At 36.2% G+C, this 14,955-nt stretch overlaps 1 protein-coding gene across 1 annotated transcript in view; it reads left to right on the top strand.

Annotated features, from left to right (window-relative positions):
• Positions 1-14,955, top strand: part of CCDC146 (coiled-coil domain containing 146) — a 430,933-nt gene that overhangs the window by 379,091 nt on the left and 36,887 nt on the right. The window contains exons 15-16 of the mRNA XM_053716534.1: positions 8,336-8,564; positions 12,952-13,080. Coding sequence (XP_053572509.1) covers positions 8,336-8,564; positions 12,952-13,080 — 358 coding nt within the window. The remainder of the gene's footprint in view (positions 1-8,335; positions 8,565-12,951; positions 13,081-14,955) is intronic.

The raw sequence follows: 14,955 nt of genomic DNA, 5'->3' as shown, positions 1-14,955 counted from the left end.
ATTAAGTCTTTGCAGTCTGATACATCCATAGTGATTAGGCCCGCAGACAAGGGCGGGGCAATAGTCCTAATGGACTATAAGGATAATATACTGCAACAACTGATGGATGGTACTACAAATAAAAAAAAACAAAAAAACATAACAGGTGATCCCACTTTCTCATTTAAAAAGAAACTTGATTCCTTATTGGACTTTGGATTTGAACAAGGTTATATATCCGAACAAATGCAAACTTTTTGCATTACACAACATTCAAGAATTCCCATATTATACACTATTCCTGAGTTTCACAAGACTTTTGGATAAGCCAACAGGGCGTCCAATTGTCTTTGTTGTAAATCAATATCACAACCAGTGGCACAATACATAGACTTTTTGCTCTAACCTGTTGTTAAGCAGATCCGCTCATTTGTACTAGACACTAACCAGCTTATCAGACTCTTGAAGGGTGCACAGGTAGAGGAAGGAGATTTATTGCTAACATTGGACGTCAACAGTCTCTACACCATCATTCCGCATGATGTGGGACTGTTGTTGGACAAGATGCACTTACTTTGGGACACCCAATACAGGGGCCCACCAGTCAAATTTGTGTTTGCACTCATTGATTTCTGCTTAAACCAAAAACTATTTTCGATTGGGGGGGGGGGGGGTTATGTGCAAATTGCAGGTACGGCAATGGGGTTGAATATGGGCCCCATCATATGCCAACATTTTTATGTCTGATTTCGATAATAAGTATGTTTGGGCTAAGGAGGTGTTGTCTATAGTCTTCTACAGGAGATATATAGATGACATCTTCCTGATTTGGAGAGGAGGTTCTGACATTTTGCAGAAATGGTTTAATGACCTTAACAATACTGACACCACTGTACATTTTAAAATGACTTCTGACAGTGTAAGTATTCACTTTCTTGACTTACAAATTTTTAAGGATGGCCAGAGCATAGGCACAACACTCTACAAGAAACCCACAAATCGTAATTCGATCTTAAGAGCAGACAGCTGCCATCCATCCACATTGCTTAGAGGGATAATTAAGTCCCAAATGGTCAGAACCATACGCAACAACACACAACATGCTCTAGGGGGTTTCTCAGTTAAAGGAGAATGAGAATAGGTTTCTTCAGAGAGGCTATAAACCCAAGATTGTTGGACCTATCCTTGAAACAGTCCAAGAACAAACACAAGAAGAGTTGATTAACAGATGTAAGGAAGATAAGGATAAAAATAAAATGATAATGGTTACTACATTCACTCCTGGTACCATTAATACTGGTAGAATTCTTAGGAGACATTGGCTGATCTTATCCTCAGACCCAAAGCTTCGCTTCAGCCAAGAACTGACACCAATGGTGGGGTACAGAAGGAACACGAGTCTCTGTGACCTATTAGTGAAAACGGACCCAAAACAGTGCTATCAAGAAAAAAGCAAATAAACATCAATGGCAGCTACAAATGTTTAGGTTGCATGACGTGTAATGGTCTGATCTCGACAAAGAGGATTCACCATCTTCATACCAATACGGTATACACAATCAGGCATTTGCTAACCTGTACAACCACACATGTGATATCTTCTGGTGTGTCCGTGCTCCATGTTCTATGTGGGAAAGACGAAGGGTACGCTTCAAGAGCGGATGGCCAATCACCATCTAACAATCCGCCAGGCACTACTCAAAAGCTCTTCGGATCAACCGGTAGCACGACACTGTGTGGAGAGAAATCACACAGTGGCTTCAATCAGATATACTCTGATTGATCACGTATCAAAACTGGACAGAGGTGGCGACCGGTATAGACTCTTACTTACCAGAGAGGCCCAATGGATCTACCGTTTGGATACTATTTCCCCTGGGGTCTAAACTCTGTACCAGATTTCAAAGGGTTATTATGATCTGTTACATACCTGAGGTGCAGAATGGTAGGGTGGTGCCATATGATATATGTGTGCCAGCAACACCTTGGGGTGCCGCTGGTTCACTAAACTTATCATAAGAGGTCCCAGGTCCAGTGGAGGGTATCTGCTGGCGGGAGACTCATGAGTGCCCACAAAAACACAGTAAATGGTCACCTGTATTACAGATGATACCATTATTTTTTTAAATCTGGGAGGTATACCATAATTAACCTGTAAAGTTGGAAAATGTTCTATACGGCAGATGATGCGGATGATAATCTGGGAATAATGAAAAAACCTAAAAGCAACATAGTACTCCAAGAGAGAAGTGAATATAAATGTCGCTAAAGTGCCATTCAATACAGAACTCACCTATATGAATTTGCTTTAAGAGGAGATGCAGTGCTACCTTTTAATGTATTGTAGTGTATTCTACAATTGATATGTTACCACTTATTATTAGTTGGTATCAGCATTAGATGTTACATATACATTCAATCTGCTGGGCTTTGTTGTATAGATGTACATATTTTAAATTTTTATTTTGATGTGTTAGATTTTTAAACAAGTTGGGTTCCCAGTGTGACCTAGTCACATAAAATTAAGTATACTTGTGACACTGTGACAACAGATTGAAACTGGTCTATTAATATCTAGCATTAGACACCAGTGGGGATCTGAAGTATCCTTAATTTATGTTTTTCTTCATAAATGGAAAGAGTCCACAGCTGCATTCATTACTTTTGGGAAAACAATACCCAAACTATAGAGGACATTGAATGCTAAAATGGGAGGGTACAACAGGCGGCCCATTCTGAGGGCACCAAGCCTGAAACAATAACCCAACAAAAATCTCACTTCGTCCGAAGCCAAGAAATATTTGAAAAGAAAAGACCCCAAGGACACTGACTCGCAGATAAACCTAGAGAGCAACCTCTGTACACCACATGCTGCAGTCATACCAGGATGACTCTGAAAGGAAAATACTTGCAGGCAAGTAAAAGACATCCAAAGATTGATAACCAACACCAACCGGTGGACTGTTAACATCCACTAAATAGTGGGTACACAGAACACCAGGCCAGCCCAAGCAACAGGCAGGTCTGAAGGACAGGGGAACAGAAAGGACCCCAACCACCGGCCCTCAGATAAAAGGGCATAATGGGACAGCCACAGTCACCCCAACAGAACTCGGGTGCCATCCAAAAGTACCCACATACAGGTACCCTCAAAGAGGACCCCATAGAGATAGGCCGAAACAAGGCAGAAAAAGCCCTATGAAATCTAGCCCAACACTATATGTCAGTCTCAATACAGCACCCACAACAGGTACTTCCAAGGAAAACCTCATAGAGAGAGGCCTAAAAAGGCCGAAGAGCCCTATGCTCTAACATGGAGATTGCAACCACAGACGGAACAGAAAAACCCTAGAAAAGTGGACCGCTCTCTTTACAGGATAAACCACCTGTTCCAACCACCTGCACACAGGGCAGGACTTCCACCCTCCAGAGAGAGGAAACCCCCACCTTTTAGGAAGGCAAAACAACCCCTCCCAAGGGAAGGGCACAGCCAAATAAACAGCGCACACACTCACAAGGCCAAAGCCCTAAATTGAGCCGAATGAAAACTATCCAGGCGCCACTGACGATATGAAAAGGAAAACTCCCTAAGAAGGGAAGTACATACCAATTAAGACCAAGGCCGGCCATGAGAAGTCTAAGCACACAGCACTCCTGGCCAAGCTGCTAGTAGCTAAACTAGCAAGACCATAAGCTATAGCCTATGTTCCCTGGAGAACTGGAGCTCCTAAACCAACCACAGGATCATATAAATCCAGAAAAAAAAACAGATAAGGCCATGAAGATAAAGTAACCGCACCACAGCGGAATACAGCCAGCGAGCCCCAGAATTGTTTAGATAAACAATACCCCAAGGGAACACCATACCCCATCCAAATGAAACAGACTACACGAGGGATAAGAATAACCCGTAAAACGGGTCTAAACATAAATCCCAACCCAAAGGGAAGAGAACACCCCTACAAAAAGTCCAACTCCAAAGGACCTAGGGCATAACAGAGCCGCTAAGATTTTAAGCCCCATAAGCGTACCCCAAACTACCAGGACCAAGGGGGAACCTCAGGGACAAAGTCACCCAAAGAGCAAGGTAACAAAGGCTAATCTCCATAATCACCTCCGCGTACAAAACCAGAGGAGATTTTTTTCTTATTTTTCAAATAAATATATTTGTTATTTAAACAAGTGTCAAATCTTTTATACAATTCCCTTAGATAAGGATACTGAATAATCAAGACAGGGGTAAAAGCATTCACTTGCGCCTACACTCCAAAAATTTCCAAAACCTCTCCTGTACACCTAAGTAAGATATTTTTTGGGGAAAATATCCTAGGAGTAAAAGGCTTACCCCATTAGGCAGCGCAAAAAAGTTTTATACTTCACTCACCTAAACTGACCGCATAGCCTATCATTCCTAATAAGGAACAACTAACCCTCAGAGTAGGAAAACACCACAAGGTCAACCTCCAAGGAGAAACGGACAAAGTCCAGAGATCTCGACCCGAAGGAAGAGTCCTCAAAAAGTTACAAGTCCAAAAGGACAGTTCAAATAGCCCTAGAAGGAAATGACTGCCCAAAATGGCAGCAAGGAGGCCCTAAGAACCTCCAATCTTCAACCCACACTAGGAAGGAAACACTCAAATCCTGACGATATTGGAACCAACAGAGTGTTGGAATCTACGCCATGAAACAGGAACACGGCCTTTCAAGTGTGACAGATAGTAGCCTCGCCTCTGCCATGGACTTGAGAGAAGAAAGCAGGTAGCAAAACTCGTCTACGCTGATTGCTTATGGAGCTGTTAAAAATTAGTTGGGATGGTTTCGCAGAAAGACTCTCCCTGCATCTCCAGACTCTAACTTTCATCCAAGCTCTCACTGAGAGGCTGACAGGATTACTTAAAACTCCAGTCCCATACGAAGAGTACTAACCTCCATAAGAGATAAATCGCAAACTTCTGACACTTCTCTGCCAACCTCCTGGGACGAAAGGCAAAGAATGACTGCGGGATGAGAGGAGTGGGAGGGGTATTTAAGCCTTTGGCTGGTGTGTCTTTGTCTCCTCCTGGTGGCCAGGTTCTGAATTCCCAAAAGTAATGAATGCAGCTGTGGACTTTGTAAAGCACCATTGACTTTGGTCATAAATCAAGCACTTATAACATAGAAAAAAACAGAAAATCATTAACGTCTCTTAATAATCAAGATTATGAAAATCTCCTCTTGACAATGCATCAATTATTTAGTTAGTGACAAAACTTTTATATGAAGTATTTCTGTATTTCTAAAGAGAATGATTTTATTAATGTATCCAATTTTTTAATGAACAGGCTCAGGCCTGCCCTTTAGGCAGGGCAAGAGGGGCACCCGCCCAGGGCCCCGTAATGTCAGTGGGAAGGCTATGAGATGGTGCAATGTATATGTTGTATTTCGTTTATAAAAAGTGTTCAATGGTATCAGGAGGTCTAATATTTTGTGTTATTCTTTATATAGATATCACGGAATGTTGGCACAGGGGTGGGCCATACAAGGGGAGGGAAATAAGGGCACTGGACTGAGGGGCCCACAAATTTATTGCACAGGGCCACGAAAATGCTAAGGTTGGCCCTGAACAGGCTTATATCTTTTTCTTTATCAATTTCCGCAGTACATTGTTCTAAGATCATATAATTATATGTTTGTTTTTTATTATAAATTCTGTGAAGAGGGTTTGCTTAGTAATCCATTTGTTTAATATCATATTAATGCCAATTACAATCATAAAGTCTTTAAACTATTTCTCTCTATATCTGCTATTCTTTGGAAGAAGAAAAATCACTGTTTATTGCATTACAACATTTTCATGTGAAATTTAGAGATCCAGTAACCTATCTTCCTCCAAAACTGATTCACCAGAAATAATCTATTTCAGCTGATGATCTTCCACATTTTACACATTTGTTGGCATACTTTTTCCCCATCTGTGTAAAACTGAGGGAGTGAGATAGATTTTCTGTAATAAGTTTAGATGCATCTCACTAAAGTTACTTGTCTTCGTTCCTTTCCGTGCTCTTATTAGACTGCTCTTAAAAGGGACACTAAACCCAAAGTATTATGTAATGATTCAGATAGAGCATGCAATTTTAAGCAACTTTCTAATTTATTCATATTAGCAATTTTTCTTCGTTCTCTTGCTATCTTTATTTAAAAAGCAGGAATGTGAAGCTCAAAGTTATGCTTGCTTATTGGTTTGCTAAATGTAGCCACCAATAAGCAAGTACTATCCAGGGTGCTGAACCTAAAATGGGCTGGCTCCTAAGCTTTAAATTCCTGCTTTTTAAATAAAGATAGCAAGAGAATGAAGAAAAATTGCTAGTAGGGGTAATTTAGAAAGTTGCTTAAAATTGCCTGCTCTATCTCTATAATGAAAGGAAAAAAAATGGGGTTAGTGTCCCTTTAATTATATTGTCATCTATTCCTTGAATATTTTAGTTTAAATTTAAATAATAACTTAATGCTTTTATTACCTTCTATATTCTGTATAGCTTTATATAATTTGTTTATAGAATCATTTCCTATTTCATATATTTTAAAGAAATCTTGTAATCTTGGCTATTTCCATTCTCCTTTATGTTGAGCTTTTAGTTTATTGAGCAAATGCCTCAATTGCAAATATGTAAAAAAAATAAAAAAAATAAATAAATAAATAATCTCTCTGTGGAATATCAAATTCCTTTCTTAAAGGATCATAACTAACGTTATTACAAAACGTCTATTTTAAACATTAGTTTGAGGGTAGTGAAACCATTAAATTATGATTACTTACCTCTTTTATTTGAAACCACATGCCGTTGTCTGTAGTTGCAGACAGCCCTTTCATGCAGTCACTGAGCTCCAGGACATTATTGTCCAATTATTGCTAATATTATTATAAGGGCTATGAATGCTAAATTAGGCCAAGTTCCCGTTCGGCACACGCTCCCGTTAGCTATTTGTACAATCATCCATGGTTGGCTATGCATAATGAGCCAAACAGAGGGAGTGCAAATATTATGAGTTAATTTTGAACATTAAACATTTAAAATCGTGGACAACATTGAAATATAATGTTTTTAATAGATATTTTGTATTCTTAAAAATAATAATAATAATAGAACAGTCTACACCTTATTGATCTTAAAGTCTTACCTTAGATTAAAGGAACACTAAACCCAAAAAATGTTTTCCGTTATTCAGGTAGAGAATACAATTATAAACAACATTCCAATTTACTTCTATTATCTAATATTCTTCATTCTTTAGGTATCTTTTGTTGAAGAAATAGCAATGTACATGGGTGAGCCAATCACGAGGCATCTATGTGCAGCCACCAATCAGCAGCTACTGAGCCTTTTCTAGATATGCTTTTTAAAATTGCATGTTCTTTCGCAATCATGAAAGAAAAAAATTGGGTTTCATGTCCCTTTAAGCTGAAAACAGCCTCCTGTACATTTTAGTTATTAGTACCACCTAGAAAAGCACTAATATAAAAACTCCAAACATCAACCGCTTATAGCCTTCCCAGAGTGACCGTATGTAAAATACAGGAACAATACTTCCCTGCCTCTATGCAAAAGCTCACTAGACACATAGGGGCGTATTTATCAAGCTCCGTATGGAGCGTTATGCCAAGACCGCTGCTCCATATCCTGTCCGTCTGCTCTGAGGCGGCGGACAAAAATTAACCTGATCGAATACGATCGGGTTGATTGACACACCCTGCACAAATCTGCAGGGGGCAGCATTGCACAAGCAGTTCTGGTGAACTGCTGGTGCAATGATAAATGCAGAGAGCGTATGCTGTCGGCATTTATCGATATGCAGCGGACATGATCTGCAATATCGGATCATGTCCGCTCGCACTATGATAATTAGGCCCCATAGTATATTTCCGCTTATCATTTCTTGGTTGTATCTCATACCAATTTACAAAAGTTCCAATTGCGTGCGTCTTTCATCAGTAACTTGTAGCTCAAAAAGGGTTTGTGCCAGAGTTAGGCCTAGTTTCCATTGAGGTGGTAAAGTTTGGAAACTGGTGGTAAAAACATTTCTCTCCATTAAAGTTTATGGAGATTTTTTATGTTACCACCAGTTTCTACATTTTACCACCTCAATGGAAGCTAGGCCTAACACTAAACTAGCTACTAACCACAATGTCTAGTCAAGGTATTTATTCTTTTTTTTTTTTTTAGTTATTCCTTTACTCTCTAAAATTAATAAATATCTTCTTATAAAGGTTAGGCAAGGTTTGTTCCTAACTACTAGGTTATGTTTAAAAAAAAATCAGTGGAACTTTAGAAAGCTCTGAGGACACTTCTAGTAACATTTGTTTTTGTTCGTTTTACAGGGGAGTTCAGTTAATTGAGCGTGAAGAAGAAATATGCATTTTCTATGAGAAAATAAATATCCAGGAAATGCTGCTGAGGAACGGAGACGTAGAGATGTCCGCCATGGATGGGAAGATGCGTTTTCTGAACATGCAGATAAACGAAGAAAAGAGACAGATAGAACAAGCTCAGAAAATCCTGCCAAATAAAAGGGTTTTAGAGTCAGATCTGGTGATACTTCAAATTCAGGTTAGGAAAAGTTTAGAAAGAGAGTATTCCTTATGAAAATTATTGCATATCCTAGTTTTCTAAGCCTCTTTATGCAAATTAAGTTTATTGTTAAAATACTTTTTCAAATTTAAGCAACATTAGACTTAAAATGAAACTTAGATTCAGATAGAACAAGCAATTTTCTTATTGTTCCCTCTAAGGCCAGATTTTGTGAGCAGCCCAGCAGTGAAACAGTTAATTAGTGAACCACACCCTGTTCGCCATCACTAGACCAGTGATGGCGAACCTTAGCACTCCAGATGTTTCAGAACTACATTTCCCATGATGCTTAGGTACACTGAAGTCCAGTCGAGCATCATGGGAAATGTAGTTCTAAACATCTGGAGTGCCAAGGTTCGCCATCTCTGCACTAGACGATGCATAAAGCAAGGTATGGTTACCTTATTAACTGTTTCACTGCTGGGCCACTCAAAAAAATGGCCTTAGAAGGAACACTGGTCTTGAACACTATATGTATAACATTGTTACATTTCTGAAAAGTACGGGGACCCCCAAGCGCCTACCAACCGGAGGCAAAAGGATAGAGATGAGTGTAGCAATATGTACAATAAAACCTAATTTATTGCCTATACATATAAAAACTTATTACATACATGTTATACAATACATGGATCCATGGAAAATTACAATAAAAATACAAAATGCAATAAAACCATACAAAATTCAATAAAAATCGTGTGAAGGTATAATAAAACAGATGTATAAAATAAAAACAATGGTAAGTACAATGGATATGGTTGTCCTCCTAAGTGTAAAATACAGTGAAATTCAGTGATACACAGAAATGTGAACAAATGGTGTACAAATATAAAAATATAAAAATATATAAAAAATATATAAAAAATACAAAATACAAAATGTGTAGAACTGTAAAGTTCCAAATAAAATGTCAATCAGTCCTATTCACGATGTGAAAAAATATGAAAAATTGTAGATTCCAAAGTGATGAAAAATAATGAAAAATTGTAGATACAAAAATAAGTGAATAAGTCAAACTATAGTCACCCAGATCCTGTGAGATCAAGAAGTAGTTGTAAGTATCCAAAAAGTGTCGTGATGTGGTGAAGATGTGGTGAAGATGTGAAGATGGAGGAAATTCTGGGCCCACCGAGAGTGAACCAAATTTTCAAACAGAGAAATAATGTCCACCTAAAAAAAATCAAAAACAAATATGGTGCAGATACCTTCAAATAAGTTTTACCTAAATGAAATGGAGCTTACCAATATCAGTCAATGGACTGATATTGGTAAGCTCCATTTCATTTAGGTAAAACTTATTTGAAGGTATCTGCACCATATTTGTTTTTGATTTTTTTTAGGTGGACATTATTTCTCCGTTTGAAAATTTGGTTCACTCTCGGTGGGCCCAGAATTTCCTCCATCTTCACATCTTCACCACATCTTCACCACATCACGACACTTTTTGGATACTTACAACTACTACTTGATCTCACAGGATCTGGGTGACTATAGTTTGACTTATTCACCTATTTTTGTATCTACAATTTTTCATCACTTTGGAATCTACAATTTTTCATATTTTTTCACATCGTGAATAGGACTGATTGACATTTTATTTGGAACTTTACAGTTCTACACATTTTGTATTTTTTATATATTTTCATATTTTTATATTTTTATATTTGTACACCATTTGTTCACATTTCTGTGTATCACTGAATTTCACTGTATTTTACACTTAGGAGGACAACCATATCCATTGTACTTACCATTGTTTTTATTTTATACATCTGTTTTATTATACCTTCACACTGTTTTTATTGCATTTTGTATGGTTTTATTGCATTTTGTATTTTTATTGTAATTTTCCATGGATCCATGTATTGTATAACATGTATGTAATAAGTTTTTATATGTATAGGCAATAAATTAGGTTTTATTGTACATATTGCTACACTCATCTCTATCCTTTTGCCTCCGGTTGGTAGGCGCTTGGGGGTCCCCGTACTTTTCAGCTGATTTCTATTGGTGGTTACTAGGTATCACCCCCCTCAAGCCCATAGGGAACAGAGTAGGCGCATGTCCACATCCCTAACATTGTTACATTTCTGCCATATAGTGCTCAGAAAACGTGCACACTTCTGGGCTTCTCTAGGCATGCTCTTAAATATTGCCAGAAAAAAAAAGTTTGCTTCCAGAAGTACATGGCAAGTCCTTATTTTAATTTCATGCTCTGTCTGAATCCTAAGAATTTAATTTTAACTTTCATGTTTCAAACATTTCCTTACATGTAAGGGCTTAAAGGGATACATTTTATCCTATTTTTCATAATTATGCTGAACAAACACAATACCAGTTCAGGATTATATTTAAGTAATGGTAAGTATATTTGTTAATATTACTAATAAATACAAAGTTTGCATATGATATTTATAGACATCATTAATTAGTTCTTCTTAAACACATTTTATGGATAATTTATGTTTAAACTACCCACACAAAGCATTATCAAAATGTTAAAAATAGTAAAAAAAATAAAAAAATATCTAGTGAGTTGAAAATAACTGGACTTCCACTGCCAATGTGCACAAAAATAATGTACAAAAACATATAATTTATTAAAATAAACGTGTTCTATAATGATATTTCTCAATCAAATGGATTTACATTTTTCCATGGGAGAGAACATATTACACTATCGGAATATGTTCTATTTCAAGAAACAGATTGTGATACAACAATTACCATCTTGTTTCAAAAATAGGTTGAATTGCACTCTTGTAGCGCATGAAATTTATAGCCAGAACATATTTTTTTTTTCCAGGGACTCTAATGTGCTTTTTTGTTTCCCTATTAATAAGGAGTCATAAAAGTCACTTTTCAAAGTGCATTAGCATTTCAGATAATTGTATAGGTATTTGTAAGACATGCAATGCTGCTGTAATAAGAAATGCGTTAACTTTTTAATTCAGTGATCTCTTTTCCCCCATCTCTGAGCAGCTAGTAGCGCACACACTCATCCTGCCCCCCCCCGTACATGCACTAATTAATTAAACATGTCACATGATGCTGCCATTATTATAGGAACCTAGAATCTTAACAAGTATTTCAAAGGCAAATGCTTATTTATTCAACCTGCTACCATATCTGGGACTTATTCCATGCATGCAAATAGCTAAACTGGGTAGAGTAAGGGTTATTTTTAAAATACAGTTTTATTTAGGAAAATAATTGTAACATTATTCTAAATACATTTATGCTTTTATTTAGGTTACTTTTTATAACTTTATGTTTACTAAACAGTTTAAAAATTCATAGAATTATCAGAATTTTCTATGCTATATACAGTTTATATTTTGCCATCTCTTACTATGTTTTAAACACGTACACTTATTGTTGATCTTTTTATTGTCTATTGTGGTCTGTTATTTTTTTTATTTTTTTTACTAAATATATACTGTAGTTGTAAATAACATAGAATTCTTAAAAAAAGAACACAAGACACTATTATGAGAACTTATTTTATTTTAAAGTGAATGAAAATTTTGATGCTAAAGTGTCCGGTTTTTAAAAATTCAATTAAAAACAGGGGCACTTTAATTCATCAAAATTTACATTTCACTAGTGTTGTGAAAAAAACACAAAATAAAAAGCTCTAGCTTCCTCCACCCATCGCAAAGCCTCTTCCTGGATCTAAAATGAGGAATCAAGCTTCCTCCAATCACGGCTTTGAATCAGACACTGATTAGCCGTGATTGGAGGATGACCTATCCATCATTTCTGACATCAGAAATGGCTTGTGACGACCGGAGGAAGCTGGAGCTGCTGTCAAGTTTAAAAGGTAAGTTTTTTTTCACAACACGAGTGAAATGTAAATTTTGATTAATTAAATTGCCCCTGTTTTTAATCGAATTTTAAAAAAACGGGCACTTTAGCATCAAAATTTACAGTCACTTTAAGATACAATCATACTAAATGTAAATAGCTGATCCTTATTTTAGAGGGGGAAAAAAGCCCCATCAAAATATATCCATTTTGGAAGTAAAATAAATATATCCATTTTGGAAGTAAAATAAATATATCCATTTTGGAAGTAAAATAAATATATCCATTTTGGAAGTAAAATAAATATATCCATTTTGGAAGTAAAATAAATATATCCATTTTGGAAGAAGAAAACAGTGAAAATTCTGGTCACTGGCTACAAGAACTATTTTAGGCTAATTCAAAAAGCAAAAATCATTAAACAAAATCAGTAAATAATTATTTATTGACTTAATTATAAGTTTAAACCAAAATAATTGCTGCAGTGAGTCATAGATCTTGTTGTCCTGCTATTGAACTGAATGTTACAAACTTTTTGTCTTTTCTTTATATCGAACAGCTTTCCCTGTGCTTTGACAGAATAATGGATTTGGAAAAGCAGGCAGAAGATCCTGAAAAAGAAAACCGGATACGCCTGCTGGAAGGAAAGGATCCTTCAGTGCAAGAACTTATGAAAAAAATTGAAGAGGTGAGAGTTGTACTAAATCCATTTTTTTTTCTTTCATGATTCAGATAGAGCATGCCATTTTAAGCAACTTCCTAATTTACTCCTATTATCAGTTTTTCTTCGTTCTCTTGCTATCTTTATTTAAAAAGCAGGATTGTAAAGCATAGAGGCCAGCCCATTTTAGGCTGTGTAAAATCACACGAATCATAAAAGAAAAACAAATATGGGTTTCATGTCCCTTTAACAGATTATAGAAGGGCAGGAGAGTCCAACATAATGGAAAAGCGTGCAAGCATTAGAACTTGCTGTCAATCGTAGAATGGTTCTTATTTGCTGAACAAAATCTGGTATAAATGTTGTTTTTAGAATATAATCCCACTTGATACGTTTCCAATAGGTGCATTGTTATATAGAACTTTTCTGGCAGGGGAACAGGTTCTTTTCGGACATTATCACATTGTTTTAGAACATAACAATGAGAAGTTTATTGAGTGAAAAAAGTAAATTTCTTGAATGAATTCAGAGAGACAGAGATAACGTGAGTGATATGTGGAAAATAAATAAGCCACAACTGAACAGATAACATGAACTGTAAAACTAATTTAGAAACTAAAAGGAATTAAAAGGGCGAAGTTAGCATGTGCAGGAAAGGAAAACCTAGAAATTGAAGAAATAACTATAGCAGCCATATTTTGTATAGCCAGAAGGTAAGAACAGTTAGAAACAAAAAGGTGAAATAAGGTCCCGCTGTGGTATTGTTTATTGGTAGAACAAATGCACAGCAGAGGAAAAGTGTCGTTTTGCAGCCAATATGATTTAATAGGAAAATATTAGTTAAAAAAACAAAATGCGACAGCCCAGTAATATGGTTAAGAAATGGATATATTGTGGTTTCACAGATTATGATACTAAGCAGGGGACTATGGACACATCTTATCTGACAACAAAAATAATTGTTAAACTAAAATTTACGCTATATAGAAACATCATAGTAAACCTGGAGATTAATAAAATAAAAAAATACAAAGCAAATTATGTTTATCAACATATATTTTCATTGACGAGTGGTAGCATTACTGATGGAAGAAACATGACTAATTTTTCTTCAACCAATATAGGGCTATATTACAAGTTGCGTGATAACTGTAGCGTGTAGATATCGGGTTTAGCTCAGCTTTTTGCATGCAACGGAAGTAGCTCACGTATTACGAGTTGAAAGTAAACTTGTTCACTAGCGCAACTGAATTTAACGCAGGTCAGGTTAGCGTGACTTCAGAGCTCACGTAAAGGGCAGGGGAAGCAAAAAAAAAAGTTGCATAAAACGTTAATACATGTCAAGTACAGTTACACTCATATAAACACTGTCTGATAAAACTTATTTAAAAAAAATATTTAAAAAGGTGTTTGAAAAACAAAAAGGCTGCAAAGGGCTTTAACATATATATGCATACATAGACATGCCTAAATATGTGGATGGAGAGAGATGTGTGTACATATTTATATAAGAATTTATGTGTTTTACTGTATTTATGCTGTGCATAGGTCACATTCCAATGTTCTTCACTTACAGGATAATGTACTTTTTATTGTAAACATATATTTTTATATACATCTATACCTGTATATCTGTTTCTATAGATATAAATATTTATTTTACAATAACAGTATTTATATATATATATATATATATATATATATATATATATATATATATATATATATATAATACAGGTAAAATCCAGCACCAGTTTCTCCCTTAGTTGCTGGGTGCAAGCTGCCTCTGTCCCACCCAGACAGGTAAATATATATAAGCATAGGATAAGCTGCAGCACTCCAAGAGCTCTATAAAACCCCTCCAACCTTACACATACCTTAGTCTACTAAGCAAGTGAGGTA

This window comes from Bombina bombina, chromosome 6 (assembly GCF_027579735.1).
Source record: "Bombina bombina isolate aBomBom1 chromosome 6, aBomBom1.pri, whole genome shotgun sequence".
Taxonomy (NCBI): domain Eukaryota; kingdom Metazoa; phylum Chordata; class Amphibia; order Anura; family Bombinatoridae; genus Bombina; species Bombina bombina.
This window is presented reverse-complemented; position numbering and strand designations above follow the sequence as displayed.